Source organism: Euleptes europaea, chromosome 1 (genome assembly GCF_029931775.1).
Source record: "Euleptes europaea isolate rEulEur1 chromosome 1, rEulEur1.hap1, whole genome shotgun sequence".
NCBI classification, from domain to species: Eukaryota; Metazoa; Chordata; class Lepidosauria; order Squamata; family Sphaerodactylidae; genus Euleptes; species Euleptes europaea.
In genome coordinates, this window is record NC_079312.1 from 154,267,393 (window position 1) to 154,286,013 (window position 18,621).

The window sequence follows — 18,621 nt, forward strand, 5'->3', positions numbered from 1 at the left end:
AATTATTAAGGGAATCAAAATATTTAAAATTTGGAAAAAAGATATTTTACATTTTTTATGGGGCAAAGGAAAGCATAGAATAGCATATAATAATTTGATTCAACTAAGAGAAACAGGAGGTCTAGGGTTACCAGATTTAAAAATGTATTATGAAGCATCGTGTTTTGTATGGTTGAATTCTTGGATAAGTTAGAAAATATTCAATTATTAGAATTAGAGGGTTATAGTCTACGTTTTGAATGGCATGCCTATCTATGGTATGAGAAAGAAAAAATAAATAGAGAGTTTAATACTCATATTGTTAGAACTGGATTGTTCCAAATTTGGAAAAAGTATAGAAAGATCTTAGAAAATAAAACTCCGGGATGGATTAACCCAGTAGAAGCCTTTATGAGAAGAGGAATCCATTTGAATTTAGAAATGGATATATATATAGAAATTTGATTGATTGGAAAGAAGGGAAATGGGTTTTAAAAAGTAGGGAAGAACTTGACATAAAGGATTGGTTTTTATATTATAGGATAAAGGATATATTTAATAGACAATCAACTTGGTTTTAATAAAAATAAATCAGAATTAGAGAGAATATTAATAAAAGGAAACAAAGGACTGATAGGCAGAATGTATAAATTATTAATGGTAACTAATTTAGAACATGAAAGAATTAAACCAATTATGATTAAATGGATGAAGGAGTTAGGTTTTAATATTGATTTGGAATTATGGGAAAATTTATGGAAGAGAGACTTTAAATTTACAATAACCAATGAAATTAGAGAAAACTTATATAAAATGTTTTATAGATGGCATATAACACCAATGATGATATCTAAAATGAATAAAGGAGACAGCGGATTATGTTGGAAATGTGGAAAGGAAAGAGGTACATACATGCATGTATGGTGGTTTTGTAAAAAAATTAAAAAAATTTGGATAAAAGTATTGAGGGAAACAAATAATTTGATCAACAGTAGGGTAAAAAGAAAACCAATATTTTGTTTATTGGGAATACCACCAAATAATATGAGTGATAATGACAGGGTTATTTGTCAATATAGTTTTGCTTCTGCAAGAATTGTGATAGCTGAAGTTTGGAAGCAAGCGAATAAACCTTCAATTAATATCTGGAGAGAGAAATTATGGTTATATATGAGGATGGCCAAATTAACGGAATTCCTGCACGGGAATGATATGGAAGAATTTAAAAAAACATGGTCTAACGCCTTATATTGGGATAAGTTGGCAAAAATGGATTTCAAAGTTATAATTAACGAGATATAGAAATTAGAGTAACTTTATATCTTTGTGTTATTAAATATTAAATACTGTTTAGACACTTCTACGGAAGTGGGGTGAAGGGTCACTTTTTTGGTGGGTGGAGGGAGATGGGGTATCTTTTTTGAATATTTGAATTTTATAATTAAATTGTATTAATTAAGGTATATAGATATCCTTCTGATTTTGTATAATTTTTTGTATTGTTTTTTGATTATTTTCCTTTTCTTTTGTTTTTGTTACAAAATTCAATTAAAATTTATAATATATAATATATATATATTAAAACATTTATTTTGAAATTGGTTATCTGTCCTGTATCCACAAGTAGATGGAATAGAACTTTAAAATTAAATTAGCCTGTGTTTTAAAGTTTGTCATGTTCTGTAGTTGTGTGATACAGATATCAGTGGTGTATAGGGTTGCCAACCTCCAGGTACTAGCTGGAGATCTCCTGTTATTACAACTGATCTCCAGCTGATAGCGATCATTTCACCTGGAGAAAATGGTGGCTTTGGCAATTGGATTTATGGCACTGAAGTCCCTCCCCTCCCCAAATTCTGCCTTCCTCAGGTTCCTCCCCAAAAACCAGCCGCCGGTGGCAAAGAGGGACCTGGCAACCCTAGTGATGTGGTCATATTAGTCTTTCTGCAGCCAAAACAAGTCATGTGTTACCTAAAAATAATAACAGATCTCTTCTTCAGTAAGCTTTCAAAAGCAAGAGCTCACTTCAACAGATGAGGTGGTTTAGTGGCTTAATAACTCTTTCTTATGCTCCGGTTATAACTTTCAGATCCTAAGTAGGTGGAGCCAGGACAATTAATGAACACTTTATATTAACTCTCATTATTTATAAACAAACCAAAAACACTCATAATCTTGAATTCTAACCATATAATTTTATTTTTGTAAATACCTCCTGTAGTTTCCAAAGAGCATCATGTTCTTGCTAGTTTTCTGAAAATTTGTTGCTGCCTGCTCCCTATTTATGAAAGCCCTGTTCATTTCGGTAGTGTACACATCAGGATGGACATTTTTGGAAACAGAGATTCAGATCAAACTTCTTCAGGAGCAAAGGTTTAAGTGTGAGTCCAGTTGACCCTCTTGTGTTACAGCTGAATACATTTGTTAGGATCACAGGAGAGAGGGACAGATAGGTTTTTGGGAACTGGATCTAATTTCTGGGCAGAGCTGCTGAGGGAGAGACTAAGGGTGCAAATTTCCAGGGGTTCTGGTCTTAATAGAGGGGCCCATACAGCTGGGCAAGTCATGTGATTTGGGGTCAGTCTTGGTGGTGTGAGGAATGGCTTAGAAAGAATCTTTGTCTGCAACACTACAGTGATTCCTCCTGGCAACCCTGCATTTGAGAACAACTCTGACAGTATAAGAGAACCAAGGAAGGCTGGATATTCCAGTTTTCACAGTAGTTTTACTGTTTTGTTCTAGTAGAAAAGAGCAAGAGTCCAGTAGCACCTTAAAGACTAACAAGAATATTTTCTGGCAGGGTATGAGCTTTCGTGAGCCACAGCTCACTTCTTCTAGAGAGTGGATCATCTTTCCTGCCTTCCAATTAATGCCCTTCAACTTTCCTTGGGACTTTGGTGTCTAGATCTTGATTTGGCTTCTGCTATCTAGTTTTTTATCTTTTGACTTCTTATGACTTTGGCCCTTGCTTGATGATTCTGAGTGGTCTTGCATTTCTCCTTTCATATTATCAACCTTTGGACCTCCCTTCAACTAGGGATGCCCAGACACCTGCCGGTTCAACTCATGCCATGTTCACCAATTGTGAATAGGAAGTTAATTTTTTAAAAATCAGTTTGACTGTTCCTCGACCAGTTCATGGCTGTTCAGCAGGTTACTTAGCTGTATTCCTTCCTAAATGTGCAGTACAGTGCAACTGGCTTTTCTTGTAGCTGTGGCTGCTATTTTCCCTGCCTTGTAACGAGGACTTTTTGAGGACATATAAAAAAATACAATAAGGAATTTCTATTAGAAAAGCATACACTAATGATCAAATGATCTGTTGCCACAATCTGTGTATTCCAAGGTTTCATCTTTTTTTAAAAAAAAATAAGCCTCTGTCCCTTTTCCTCACAGAGTTAGAAGCAAAGAGGCTAAACACAACCCTTCATGAACAAACCATTGTTCATGATGTTTGAATACAGCCTATACTTAAACCACTAAATAAATGTCACATAGTGATGACGTCAAATTCATAGTTATTACTACTTCCATAACAGAAAGATTGAACCCTCAATTCAGGGTTCCAGACAACCAATAAATTAAGAAGAATTAAAAGCCAGTGCCAAGTTTTAAATAGGAGTTTCTCCTCCTTAGAGTCTTCATAGCTACCGTAAACTGTTTTTCACAGTTAAATGTGTAAGTGCAAAATTATGTAGCTATCTTAATTTTCAAGTTTAGAAAGGAGTGATTTTGGGGGTGATTTTTTTTATAACTGGTATTTCAGTCTGTGTTTTACTTATCCTTTAATTTGTGTCCTCCACACCTCAATCTTTTTCTACAGATGTATGGGAGGACTTTTAAAGATCACGGCTTGAGTAAAATGGTTGATTCTTCACCATTTGGTCAAGACTCCAAAATTAGTTTTTGACTTACTTTTAAGATTTCTAAACTGCTTTTAAACTCCCATTCCCAAACCAGTGTATGAAACAGGCCAATGTGGAATAAGTAGTTTTGTATAGCTATGTCATGTCTGAAGAACTGAATATGAACTTTAGTAATAAATTAATATCAATAAAGTTTGTTTGCTGGGCCAGTTTTCAGGCAACGGCCAATTTTGTACACCTATAATTTGTCACAAGTGAACACGCAAACACATGGGTTAGATCCAACAATCTGTAGAAGCGAGAACTGCAAATCTTTCTTGTGTCCCCCACCCAAAATCATTTCTGTTCTTAGGAAAGTTTATTCACAGGATCCATGTGGACTAATACATATAAATTGGGGGGGTGGGGAGAGCAAGGAGATGAAATCATCTTCCAGTGTCTCTAGTTGTCCCCTTCCCCACTGCGGCATCCAGACCAGTATGGTCCAGGCAGGTGCCTTATATAAACTTAAGGTAAAGGTAGTCCCCAGTAGGGCTGTTGAATTAAAAAAGATTCGGTATAGTTCGGATTCGGCCAAATTCAGCCTGTTTAGATTCGGGATATGCCGAAGTCCGAACTCCCCCACTTCGGATCCGTTCAATTCGGCGGGAATTCAAAGTTCGGAAAAAATTTCGGCCGAATAAAGCCATTAAAAACACAATCGCGCCTTTCCGCGGCTCGGGGGGGGCATTTTTGGGGTTAGAGGTCCCAAACTTTCGGCAGAGCTTCAAAGGACGTTTATTGAAAGACTCCCCAAGTTTTGTAAAGATTGGGTCAGGGGGGGCTGAGATATGGGCCCTGAAAGGGGTCCCCCCACCCTTAATGTGCATCTCTCAGCAGAGCTTGCCGCCCACGCACAAAGCTCCCAGCCCCGACAACAGCTGAGAAATTTGCAAAGCAACTGCAAAACAACTGCAAAACAACACAACCTTGTTAAACAACACCTTTGCAACACACAACTGAAACCTCCCCCCTCAAACCAGGGAGCGAGAGACTCGAGGGGGAACACACACCCCAGGCAGAACCGACGAAAGCCCCCTTTGGCTTCCCCCCCACCCACAGAAACTGCTCCCTCCCCACACACACACAGACTCTGCTTTCCCACACACACACACACACACACACACACACACACACACACACACACACATACACAGGAGAAAAATTATAGATTAAAGCCCCCAAAGGGGTCTTACTGTGGCTTTCTTCTGTTCCATCAAGAGGGGCTGAAGAGGACTTGTAATCCAAGATGATTCCAATTAGGCACGGGACCGTTTTGCTCTGGAGAAGATGCACAGGATCGGCTGATCCATTCATCCCAATAGGGGAAAGGGGAAAGCCCATATCTCGGGACCCCCTGACCCAATGTTCACAAAACTTGGGGGGTATCTTAAGAACACTGGTCTGAAACTCCGCTCAAAGTTTGGGATCTGCACCCCCAAAAATGCGCCCCCTGCAGCCATGGAAAGAGAAAAGGGGGGAGGCGATATTTCTGCCCCCACTGAACCCATCTTTACAAAACTTGGGTAGTATCTTAAGAATAATTGTCTGAAGCTATGCTAAAAGTTTGGGGGCTATATCCCCAAAAAAGCGCCCCCTGCAGCCACATAAATGGGAAAAGGGGGGAGGGAAAAGGGGGAGAGCCCATATCTCGAGACCCCCTGACCCAATGTTTACAAAACTTGTGGGGTATCTTAAGAACACTGGTCTGAAACTCCGCTCAGAGTTTGGGGTCTGTACCCCCAAAAATGCGCCCCCTGCAGCCATGGAAAGAAAAAGGGGGAGCCCATATCTCAGGACCCCCTGACCCAATGTTTACAAAACTTGGGGGGTATCTTAAGAAGCTTCATCTGAAGCTCCAGTGAAAGTTTTGTGTCTGTACCCCAAAAAATACGCCCCCTGCAGCCACAGAAAGGAGCGAATGTGCACAAGCACCCCCCCACGCACACACGAGGATTTCGCTCGCTCTCTCTCTCCCCCTGGCCGGGTCGCACATCAGCTGATTCCTCCAGTACTCAATCCTGACTGATTGGCCAGAAGAAGACCCAGCTTGGCCACCGATTGGCCGGGGGAGGAGAATGCTGCTTACTGACGGCCCCGAATTTGCCGAATTTATTCGCGAACTCCTGAACTCGCTGAATTCGGCCCCCCCAGTTGCCCGCCAGTTTTGAGTTCGGTTCCTCCCGAACTAAAAACCACCGAATCAGGGGAAATTCGGCTGATTTTCAGTTCGGGCCGAACCGAATCAACAGCCCTAGTCCCCAGTGCAAGCCCCAGGTCATTACTGACCCATGAGGCGACATCACATTCCAGTATTTACAAGGCAGACTATGTTTCCAGCGTGGTTTGCCATTGCCTTCCCCAGTCATCTATACTTTACCCCCAGCAAGCTGGGTCCTCATTTTATTGACCTTGGAAGGATGGAAGATAAGTCAACCTTGAGCTGGCGACTTGAGAGCAACTTCCATCAGGATCGAACTCAGGTTTTGAGCAGAGCTTTGACTGCAGTACGTCAGCTTACCACTCTGCACCACGGGGCTCCTATATAAACTTTACAGGGTGAAAAATGGCTGCTGGCAGTGAGAGGAACATAGGAAATATCTGCAGTCTTCATCACCTTCCACTGACAGATTATTGAATCCAACCCACTGTAGATTTGCTATAAAACTGTGGTTTTCTAAAACATTTGTGCTATGATCCCAAAGTACAGTTATGTGTCTTCAGCAGCCAAGAAACAGGGAAGTTGACTAGTAATGCTCTCATTTAGAATTGTTCCTTCTAGTGGGTTGAACTGTGAGCCTGCAAATAGTCTTTTAGTTTCCAGTTTTCCAATAACTTTTAAAGTACATTTTCAGGCCAATGCATTAGCCTGTGCCTTAAGTATATACATGTTTGATCTCCCTCTCTTTTCTCTTCCTAATCCTGTGACAAATCTTTGTGGCTGATACTATTAATAATTAAAGAATCAAATTAAATAAGGGGTCAAATTTCAGGTAGTTTGGGGGGGTTTACCTTTGTTACTGACTGAAGGAGAGAGCTGTGGGGGTGCTTAGGTATCTCTGTGGTTTTCATTGGGACCAATCACCTCCAAAACTGTATAAATGTGTTCAACTTTTTTTTCTCAGGATTGTTACAGAGTAAACGTTGGTTAAAATATCTTCTAACTATTCTTCAATGAGATAATAATTTTTTATATTTATAGACTTGGAAAAAAACAAAATGTGGGTATACTCTTTTTTATTAAAGTCAGTTTTGTTACAGCAGTACATTTTTTAAAAAATAATAATTTGGTTCTCTGTAGGAAGCCAAGGCCTCTGTGGAAGAGACAAGGGCCTTGCGGAGCCGAATCCATCTTGCTGAAGCCGCACAAACGCAAGCTCGTAGAATGGAAATGGACTATGAGGAAGTAATCTGCCTTTTAGAGGTGGAAATCGCCGAACTGAAGGCTCAGCTTGCTGATCATTGTGGCCAAAATAAAGTAAGCACAACAGTCATCTCTCGTAGGGTTGCCATGGTTTCCGTGCTGTTGTCATGTATCCTGTTTTTCATTTTTCTTTCATTTGCTCTCCTAAAGTAGGTCACTGTTTGTCTTGTATTATTCAATAGCCAGAATGATGTGCTGAGAAGGAGGGCAGCACAAAGTCTACGAACCTCCCTTTGTTCAAATACCTACTGGTTGAGGAAACATAAGCCACAGCCGAATGGGGGTCACTGGCTGATATGGCACAGCTCGAGCATAATTAATATGGATTTCTCTTGTGTTTTTGTGTTAACTAATATGTCACATCGAAACACTTTTTATTATGGTTTGATAAAGGTTGAAAGTGGGTCCCCCTTGCCTCAGATTTATAGGTATTTATTGTCACCAAATTCTAGGGTTGCCAGGCCTTCTGCTGTGGTGGGAAGTCTCCCACTAGCAACCCTCTGTTCCCACCACTGCTTAGAGCAGCGGTGGGAGGGGAAAAAACAGTGATGTCACTGACATTGCTATATCACGTTCACAGAAAACCCAGAAATGACATGGGTAACTCTAAGAACCATAGAGTTTCCAGTGATTCTTAGGGCTACCCTCTGTCATTCTGGATTTTCTCTGGAACTGATATAATGACATCACCAACATCCACACCCTTCATGTTCCGCCCCCAACCCTTCTGCTGGTTGCCAAGCTCGGCCTGGCAACCCTACCAAATTCTCATCTGGTTGGTTTATTTGTTTTTTTAAAGATTGCATTCCATCTTTCTACTTTAGAAAATCTTTTAAGACATAGGTGGGTTTTAGACCAAAAACTGCAACAACAAAATAAGACAGTCATAAAAACGAATAATACAACCAGTGGCACAACATTGGTAGCAATCCAACATGTTTCTCCATTAAGCTGATGCAGAGATGGCTTTTAATAAGGGGTTTCTGCATTCAGTAAGATTTGGCATATTTCAGAAAAGCACACAATTAACAGCAAAACTAAATGAATTCCTTTTACATTTCTTGTTGCTGAACTTGCTGATATATACATTACGTTGACTTCAGCTTACAACTTCAAAGACTTGGTCTGTAATGTAAATGCAGTTCCTTGCAGGAACTCATTCAGAATATAGCCATACTCAATTATTTTGGAAACTTGGGGGTACATTAACTTGATGCAATCCTAGAGATTTTTTCCCTGTGTCCCCTTCCATTAAACGTAGGAATATCAAAATGGCCTGTGTTGTGTTCATTTGGTTCTTCTCCGTCTATAGTCATACTAGATGAGATGAAAAGAGCAAGAGAACAGAAGCACCTTAAAGACTAACAAAATTTCTGGCAGGGTATAAGCTTTCATGAGTCATAGTTCACTTCTTCAGATGGCTACCCATCATAACCTGTCTAGATGAGATGTCTTTCATAGCTCACCCAGGTAAAACTTCAGAAGTATACAACCCCAATCTGTAGTGGGCCATGAGGAGAGGAAGGTGACATAATTATCTTGGGGGAGGTGTAATTATGTAGCCGGAATGAAGTTTCACTTACCAAAACTACGCTCTCAACTTCTGTTCACCATAGAAGGGAAAATAGAAGGGAAAATAAATTTGTTTCCCATTTTTGTTCATTTGAAAGCTAAAATTGGGAGGGGGTGAGATTTTAATCCAGAAAAATACACAGGAGGGAGTCAGCCCTGCTGTGTTGCCACATGGTCAGACATTTGTGGTCTCTAGACAACATTTCAATGTGAATGGAGCCCACATTCATGATAGTCTCAAAGAACCAATGTAAAGAAATTACCTCTTCTCTGCTACCTCTCACTGTAGAGCTGCTAGCCCAGATTTTAGCATTGATTCAAGCCTGAGGAAAAACTTTCAGGGAAACAAAAAAACATGCTCTTCAAGACCTGTTAGCTCTATAAATACCAATTCAGTGTCATGATGAAAATGCCAATAATAGGGGTCTTTGACTGGGTGATGGCCTACCACAGGAAAATAAAGGAATATAGACCCAGTGGAGTCCAAGTCAGATGTGAAATTTACTGAAGGGAAGTCATACAAAGAATGGTCATAGGTAAGAATTAAAGTTGGAAAACCAGCAGTGGATGAAAGGATAATACCAGCCTTAATTTATGAAAGTTACTCCTTTTCAGCAGAAGACAAAGGAGGAGGGAGTAGGTTAGGAGGGAGACTCCAGCATCCAGCCTTGATCAGAGGTGCAGTGAGCTATGAGAGGAGGAGGGATTTTTACCTCCTGCTCTCATAGGGCTGGAGAAGAAGGCCCAGAGAGCCAGGCAACAAATAAAAATCCAAGGGGCAATGATAGTCTAGCTATTTTACAGAGGACTAAACCGTGTAGTTGGTGTGGTAGTACAAATGAGGATATTGGAATAAGTTGTAATGTAGAAATTTTGTTAATTCTTTTAAATTTACACATATATATTGTATTTTAAACTATGAAGATTGTTGTATGTTTTTTGTTGTTGTTTATTTTTTTTGAATAAATGTTTCTAAAAAATCCAAGGGAAGGGAGTAGCTTGTCATGCACCAGACAGACTCAAAAGTGACAGACCCAGCAGCTCCCAGTTACAGGGCAAGCAGGCAGGGCACAAAAAGAAAAGATTATTTCTTCCTGGAATGGGAAACAAAAGAAGGGCAGATTCATGAGCCCAGGTAACTCAAAGGACAGCTGATGGGGAAGGGCTGGATCAAAGCATAATTGATAGGTTCTTTTTACAAAAAAGCCATGCTAATAGCAATAGGGAAGAATCTTTTGTGGCTAAAGATATGATAGCCATATGAGAAATCCTTGATTATGATCTGAACACTTCTGGGTGTCGGTTTCTGGGCGAGGCCTTCATTCTTTCTTCAAGCTCTTGCCAGATACAGCCAATTCTCTTCCAACCAGCATGATCTGATTAGGTGTGGCCTATTTCCCTCCAACCTTTGTCTTTTTTCTCTGCAGCCTGGAGATTTCTTGCATCACTTTACCCAAGAGCGTAGCACACCAGGGAGAGTGAAGTCCTCAGTCCCGGAAATGGAGTTTAGGGTAACAATGGCCCCTGCTCCAAATCGAGCCTTGTGGATTCTGTTAGTATTTTCAAAACACTGGGAAGATCCAGTCACAGATAACCCAGTCTGTTTGTACCGTGTAACTTGTTCCTAAAAGGGATGGAGTCCTGTGACTAATAATCATGAGGTTCAGGACACACATCTCCATTCGTCTCTGTAACAATACACTTTCAGTTGTCCCTCCTTTTAATTTATGAAACCATCTGCTTATATAAAGCACAATATTGTTGTTCTAGGTCTTTAAGGTAACGGCTACAGGAAAAAGCAGTGCCCCACTTTTGCTTTGTGATAAGATTTTAAAGATATGGATGGGAAGGAAACAACCTGTGCTGAGCGGGGGGGGGGGGGGGAGTGAAGCTGTAGCCGGTTGGCTATATCATACAAATCCTTTCGTAAGTAGGCTTAGAATCTTACTTTGGGGGAATGGAAGCTTTCTAATCAGGCAGATTTCGTGACGTTCAGAAGGGCAATATATCTGCCAAAGAAAACGACTGATTACATATGCATGTGTATTTTCTTGTTTTCAGTCAAGAAATGTTTTCTGTTGAACAGGGGAGCTTTTTAGTATCTCCTTGTGTATCTTCTCACAGCTGTTGCTGTGGATAACAGTACATTCCATCTTAATGAACATTCATACATCCCAACCTCAGTGCAGTTCTACAGGCAATCTATATCCACTTCTTGACTACCTGAAATCAAGGGTCCCCCCCCCCCATTCCCTCATGCCTAAGATTCATATTCTTTTTGGGCATAGGGAAGGAGGACAGACTTTCTTTTCCATCCTGAAGCCACAGATTGCTTGTGACTCTAAAACAGAAAGAAGCGTGTTCGGAGAATTGTTTTCTTTTCTCATTCTACTAGATTAACTTGACTGATTAGGCTAAGCGTTTCTGAACTACAGTTGCCCAGAGATCTTTGTGATAGAGTAGGGATCTGGACCCAGGTCTCCCACATCCTAGTCCATCACCATATTCATGGCTCCACACTGGTTGAAGGATTGGTTTGTGCAGGTACAATGAAACCCCTGTACTGTTCAAGAACTGGAAGGTGCTATTGCTTAAGTTCCTGTGCCTCTGGTTTGTTCAACAGGCTAATTGAGCAATTATTGCTGGGTACCTGTTTGTCGCCGTTTTTAAATATTGGAACCACAATACTGCATTTCCATCCTAAGGGGGAAACACCTGTTGTGTTTATCTGGGTAAACAGCTTGATCAAAATAGAAGCCCACCAGTCAGGGAAGTGTTTAAATAGATCTGATGGAATCTTCCCCTTGGGCCTTACCAGAAGAAAAGGAGGAGATCAGACCTTTTATCTCGTACCTTTGATACGGGAGACCACCACGGCAAGATAGATAGATCAATGGGAGGAACTTGCACAGAAACCCTAGTTAGAAAGAGTCCCACAGATCTGACTAATGTGTGCCTTCCAGTCTTTAGCTGAGATTTGAGCTTCCAACAGGGTGAAGGTTTTTCCCAAGCCCATAGAGACCAGCTACCCCAACTGGGATTAATTTCTCTCTAAATCAGCCTGACCCAGCTCTTGCCATTGAGGTTTTCCAAATGTGTGCTTCTTTTGTTTTAGAAGCATCTTGTAGGCTGACCAAAGAGATATGAGGGTAATAGGGAGGGCTCCAGCTTCTTGGTTGCACACCTGACGTGCACAAAGAACAATCTTCCTCCTAGCTGCTCTACATTCCTAGTCAAACCATCCCACAGAAAAATGTGTTGCCTCTGGTTTATTAATTAGTGCACCTGAATCTCTTTTTCCCAGGATAGCATTCAAGATCTAAGGAAGAGGATTACCGTGCTCGACTGTCAACTGAGAAAATCTGAAACCGCCAAGAAAACCTTCGAGGTGGCAACTGGAAAGTTACTGCAGTTTGTTGAGGTAAAAGTAGTTTCCAGCAAAGTTGTTAGAAGGGCAAGAGGTATCCTCATACGTAAACTGTACTGGTACGAATCATTCTCTCTCTTTGTTTCCACAGTCATTCCCCGGCACTCCTTCCTTCCCAGCCTAAGTAGGATATCTTGTTTACACTCTTGGTATTTGGAATTGATCTTGCACCCAACTAGCTCAATTGATGAGCTATATTGTCTTTTTCCCCCCCTTTAATATGCTTTAGTTTTGAATTTTATCCTGTTTGGATAAATGTGTGTTTCTTTTGTTTTAGAAGCATCTTGTAGGCTGACCAAAGAGATATGAGGGTATTAGGGAGGGCTCCAGCTTCATAGGATCAAGCAGAAAGGTCACCATCAATGCAGGGGTCCAGCAGGACTGTTTGTTGGATGTCCATTCAAGCAGCTCACAAGACAAGTGGTTATCTTGGGGCAGGCAAAGCCTCACTTTGGGGAGGGTTCTGTAATTAGTTACAGGGCAAAACACTTGGTGACTTGGGATCCAAAGGTGGCAGGGACAGTGGATGAGTGGGTGTCCAGAAAGGAGTGGTTTGTTAGGATAAAGAAGGTGAAATCTGGATAGTCCTAGAAGGGGAAGGGAGGCAGATTCAAGGGTGGGTAGAGGTGGCAAATGGAATGGAGATGACTGACCCAAATCTTTGCATAAGATCCTCGGTGAGATAATTAGACATGATAATAGTGACAGAGTCTTTTGCATCAAAAGGCTCATGGGTGAAATTTGGGGGTCCTTGATCTGAATGCCATTTTTGGATGAGGCCATTCCTTCCCAAGGCTCTTGTGGTCCTGTCTTTCAGATTGGCCAGGGATCCTGAAGGGTGTGTTTTTTTTTTTTTGTTTTTTTTTTTGCCATCCTCTGGGCATGGAGTGGGGATCACTGGGAGTGTGGGGGAGGGGAGAGGTAGTTGTGAATATCTTGCATTGTGCAGAGGGTTGGAGTAGATGGCCCTGGTGGTACCTTCCAGCTCTATGATTCTATAAAGTTCAAGCTGTTTGTCCTTGTGAAGTCAAGAAGATCTAGAACTACTTCAGTATAGGGTGGCTTTTCTGTTCAATGGGGTATAAATTGGAGCCAGTGAGGTTAATTTATGTGAAAGTATACAAGGTCTGGTCTACAAATGCAGCAGAATGAAGTGGTAACATTTTGTGGAGATAGCATGGTCTATATCACTTCACACCACAACTGGGGAGAGTTATATTTTTAATGCCTATGTAAAATCACCATGCAAATAAAATTGAGCACATCAGGGAGAAAGATTACAGAGAATTATTACTTTAGGGGAACGGTGATCAGTGTAATCTGTCCTCTGCAGTCCATTCTATAACCTGAGCTCGCTGCCACCTCACTACTAACACATTCTGTTGCATTTGTAGACCAGTTATGTGTTCTGTTGACTGCAATGTTCAAGTAAAATAGAAGTCTCTATGGCAAGCCTTTGAAATTTGTTACTACTGTTTTCTTTGACTGTCTGCTAATAGATTGTACATGAAGCGCTATCGGATAACTTCACTTCCCAGTCCAATCTGAGGTAAGAGCATGCAGGATTAAAATGCACTACTGAAGATAAATTTGGTGAATCATATGTAGATATGCAGTTAGTATCAGTACATGGGGATGTGGAAAGGTATAGTATTGTCAGAACTCAGAAGCTAAGGGGGGTTGGTTCTTGGATGGGAGGCCACCAAGGAAGACTTTGCACAGGAAAGCAATAGCAAACCACCTCTGCTTAATCGTTTTTCTTGAAAGCCCCTTGCTGGGGTCGCCATGGGTCGGCTGTGACTTGATGGCACATTACACAGACATCCAAACACTGGTAAGAAAGATCAAAATTCATTCTTAAACCTAGGCATCCTGCTTTTATTGTTTCTGTGGCTAATCCATTACAGCATCTTTGAATTAGCAAAATATTTATGACCTTTATGGTATCCATCCTCAGGACATCTTGTGAAATAAGCCAGTTGTTGCTGGGGGGGTGGGGGAGGGTTTCTCATTGAAAAATGGAACTGAGAGAAGGGGGTGCAAGTGTGACTCACTGTGGATCTTATTTACACCTGTTGAGTGTCAGTTTCGGGGGCAGGGTAACTTCAAATATAGTCAGCAGCTGGAGGCTTAAAATTCAGTCAGTGGCCATTCATCATCCATCGACATAATAGAGATTAGTGACTGATATTCCTTCCCCAGGCTTGCTTCAGAGTTGGTCTCAGGAAAACTGAACAGTTTGCCAAAACATCAGCAAGTGCCTTGCTTCTTTTCCAGGCCCAGTTCTGAGCCTGGAATTGCTCAGAGAAGCCTCCCTTGCCATCTCCATAACTATACTTAATGTGGTATGGCTTCATAGGGTGTGGCATTAGCAATGGCTGGCCAGGGAAGTGGCCAGCAGGTGGGTCTTGTATCACTGCTTTGGCAGGGTCCAATCACTAGAGAAGCTGGGCAAGGTGGGGGAAGAAGGGAAAGGCAAGGAAGGGAGTGAGAAGGGCAAAGAGAGAGAGAGAGAGAGAGAGAGTGTAATTCACTCTTTGTAAGCTGCGGCAAAACCATAAACAGATTCCAGCAGACGGCAAGTCCACCAAAGCAGTTTTATTTGGTTAGAATCGACAGGTTGCAGAAGCCATAGTCAAAAGGACACTAGTAAGGGGCAAAGGCAAGGTGCAGAGCATATATGGAAAAGCAACAGGAGATAACTGGTAACCTAGACAACCCCCCTCCCAGAGGCAGGAAGGAACACTTGGCAATTACCACAGTATGGGAATTTATGAAGACTAAACACGGGGCACAGATTGGCCTTGAACAGAACAGCACAACAGCACCTGGGAGCAGCACAATCGCACTACCGGATACCATTTCCCTGGCTTGCTCCTGACACTCTTCCTGCCCACATTCCCATTGGCACCATTTGTCACACCAGCAGTTGCTCCAGTTTGGAGAATAGTTGGGGAGCGGGAGGAAGATAAATTGTATGATGGGGGGAGCAGGGCAGAGAGGAAGAAGGAGCTCTTCTGTGGCTTGGATATGCAATCTGAGTTAGAGAAGAATTTGGGGTTGTAATTTGTATAGATGTATTTACAGGTGAGATATGAGCACAGAGAATACTACGTCTTTCTAATAAGAGCCAGTGCCCAACAGGCCGACCCATTCCCCCAACAAGTCACTGTATTTTAGAAACAGAAGACTGGCATGAAAGGAGATGGGGTGCAGGTTTAGCTGCCACAATAGTCTCTGAGGCTGCAATCCTAAGAACACTTTCCTGAGAGTAAGCACCATTGAGTAATATGGGACACTTCTGAGTAGACCTGCTTACGGTTGCCCCATGTGTACCTAATTGACATCCCCCTTATAACAGGTGGTTTTTGCCTGTAGAGGAAGCAATTTACTTCTGGACAGTGTTGCTATGTGTGCAAAATTCCAACAGACCTCTGGAAATGCACTAGAGTTTATTAAGCTGAGAACCATTTATTCTGCTGTTGGCTGTGCATTACTGATTGTTGATCAGCTATCATTGACTGTGGTTCTCTGTGTGTTGTTTTTACAAACCAGTGTCAACCATTTTTGTAAAGGGGTGCAGAAACTATGGGTTGGCTTCAAAGGTTCTGTTCCGCTAGCAGTGAAGCTTTCCTCTGGTGGAAGAAGCGTATTCCACTAATGGAAGATTCCAGGCCCTCAAAGAAGGCTCTGGTAGTAGAGAAATGGATCATTTGGATGAAGATGAAGCCTGCTGTCCCTGTGGGCCAGCCTTAACTGACAGGGTGTCCACCTCTGTGCATGCCCTGCTGGCATTCTTCCTACTTTCTAATAAAATGAAAAGCACTAAGTTGCATCGATTAATATTGTTGGCTCAGAACATAATTGTAATTCAGTCCCATGACTAACGTTGTGCCATAGTTCTAGCCCAAAATAAATGTGCATTCAATGCAATGAAAATGAATGTTACAGGGTTGCAAATAAACCATATTTGGTCTTTTTCCATATGTTCCTGTCAGTGACAGAAAAGCCACATTCTCTTCTAAAATGCTTCTTGCACGCCTCGGGAGGAACGGCCACACCATCACAGCATCCCTTGCTACTGAAGCCAGAGAACTTGCTAAGTCTGTCCGCGCCATTCTGGAAGCAGACTGTAAGTCTTCTATCATCCCCCCTTTTTTTGCTTGACAATTTAAAGAGGAATGTTTGGTTAATTGTGGATTGTGCCATGAATCTGGTGTGTGGCTTGTCAAAAGGAAGGAACTTCGCAATCGACGAAAATGCTCAATCGGTGAAAATAAATGTAGTCATTTGGATAATTCTAGCATGTGCTCTGGAATTATGAACTGAATGACAGAAACAGAAAACAGTTGGTATGGGCAAATATTCTCATTTTGTAATTATATCTATTCTGGGGCACATATTGCTCAACTTCCAAAATCCAGGACATCTGAAATACAAAAAGTTTTTTTTTAAAAAAAAAGAGGTGACTTTTAAGTTGTTTTCTTGAAAGTGGGTGACCTGTGGGGAATCACTGCAGGAAAGGGGTGGGGAATCCCTCCAATTCCTTTGCTGGTACAGCTGAAACCAGCCAGTGTGGGGAGGGATACTGTCAGAGGGGGATGGCTATTGTACACAAAATGCCTCACCAAAACTCTTGCCTTGGAGTTATGTCAGTCCACAAGCCGCTTGCTCACCTTAGCAAAAGCTCTGAACTTCCTTTACACAAGGATCTGTTTGACGCTGAATGATCATGCGCTCATGCTGGCCTAGCTTATTATGGTCTTGTAGTTGAGTCTGGGTGCTGCTTAATGCTTTGCCTTCCAAGGAATTGAAAGTCAGCCTTCTTCCCCCCCACCCCGCCCTCTCCCCCAGGCAGATGTATTTTAAATTCCCATATGCATTTCCTTCCAGGGAACCCTTCTGGAATCCTTCCCTCTGTCTCCAACCCAAACTGCCTCTTTGCTATGTCATTAGCCAGGCACATCAGTTGTATCTCCTGGATGTGATACACATTCTATCTCCTGCTCCTGTGATCCCTCGTGCCACTGCGAAGCAGCCATGAGGTCGAGGGTGGTATTATTGTGTGGTCACCATTTGGTATTAGGTACAACATGGGAGCCAGGCTTGACAGTTTGCAGCACCTCATGACACTGATTACTTGAACAATCCTTATAACATCCCTGTAGTGTGGGTCAATGAAATTATCCCTAGTTTTGCAGATGGGGAAGATGATAAGAGATTAGTGGCTTCTCTTCAGGCTGCTTTATGACAATGCCAGAAAGGTTACATTTGAACTGGGGACTTTCCAGCTCAGTCTTATGGCCACCGACAGCACCATCTGATGCAGACTTCAGGCATGCCCAAATACCTTGAATTCAGTGGGAGGAAGGCAGTCTGTAGAGGATCAGGGCCAGCAGATTGCAGAAGAATCCTGTGCACACTTACCTGGAAGTAAATCCCCCTGAATTCATTGGGGTTTAAAATATTGTCGAAGGCTTTTTTTACAAGAACCAATCATTGGGGTTTGTTTCCAAGAAAACAAACAAAGGATCAGATTGCACCTCTGGATGGCAGCTTGTATTATCTCCTTATAGAACCGATGGGAGGAGGCAGAGGACATAAGACCGTCCCTCTACTTACTCCCTTTGGGGGGGGGGACCCTCTAGCCTTAGAGTCTTTCAGGAGTCTGAGGAATGATTTGTGCAATATACCCCCACCCCCTGCCACCATGGGTCCTGTTAACAGATGTGCTTTGGGAGATCCATGCTTGGAATTTAATTCACAGGCATGTGTGGACCCAGTTCAGATTGGGGGTATGGGGAGAGGTAGATTGAATGACACATTGGAAAATTAATTGTTGCAGTTTCTTACAGTGGTCTAGTCTGGACGATGCATGAGCATGCATGATATTTGCCACACCCAAACTGGAGAGCAAGTAAAGTTGCTGAAACAGTCATATGCTCCAAATGTCCCTGTTTACTAGGTGTAGTCTTTGTTTTCCATGACTAGTCCCTAGTAAATCACTGTCCCTATTTTGTCCCCAGTTGTTCCTTTTGGAGGATGCCTTGCTAAGACTTTATCAGTGTGACTTACTAGGCACCATAATTTTCAAGGTTCCATTCTTTTTGCCAGATCTCTAGAGAGATAGTAAATATTCAGGTGAAGAGGGTGGATGCTGGTTGCCATTGTGCATGCTAATAAAGTCATGTGTATGAATACTAAAGTTAAAAGTAAAGGTCCCCTGTGCAAGCATCAGGTCATTCCTGGCCCATGGGGTGACGTCACATCCCGACGTTTCCAAGGCAGACTTTGTTTGCCGGGTGGTTTGCCAG

General features: G+C 42.0%; 1 protein-coding gene across 1 annotated transcript in view; it reads left to right on the forward strand.

The window, feature by feature from the left end:
* STXBP4 (syntaxin binding protein 4) overlaps positions 1–18,621 on the forward strand; it is a 177,520-nt gene that overhangs the window by 80,324 nt on the left and 78,575 nt on the right. Inside the window, exons 17-20 of the mRNA XM_056858910.1 lie at positions 7,186–7,362; positions 12,185–12,301; positions 13,807–13,856; positions 16,306–16,439. Coding sequence (XP_056714888.1) covers positions 7,186–7,362; positions 12,185–12,301; positions 13,807–13,856; positions 16,306–16,439 — 478 coding nt within the window. The remainder of the gene's footprint in view (positions 1–7,185; positions 7,363–12,184; positions 12,302–13,806; positions 13,857–16,305; positions 16,440–18,621) is intronic.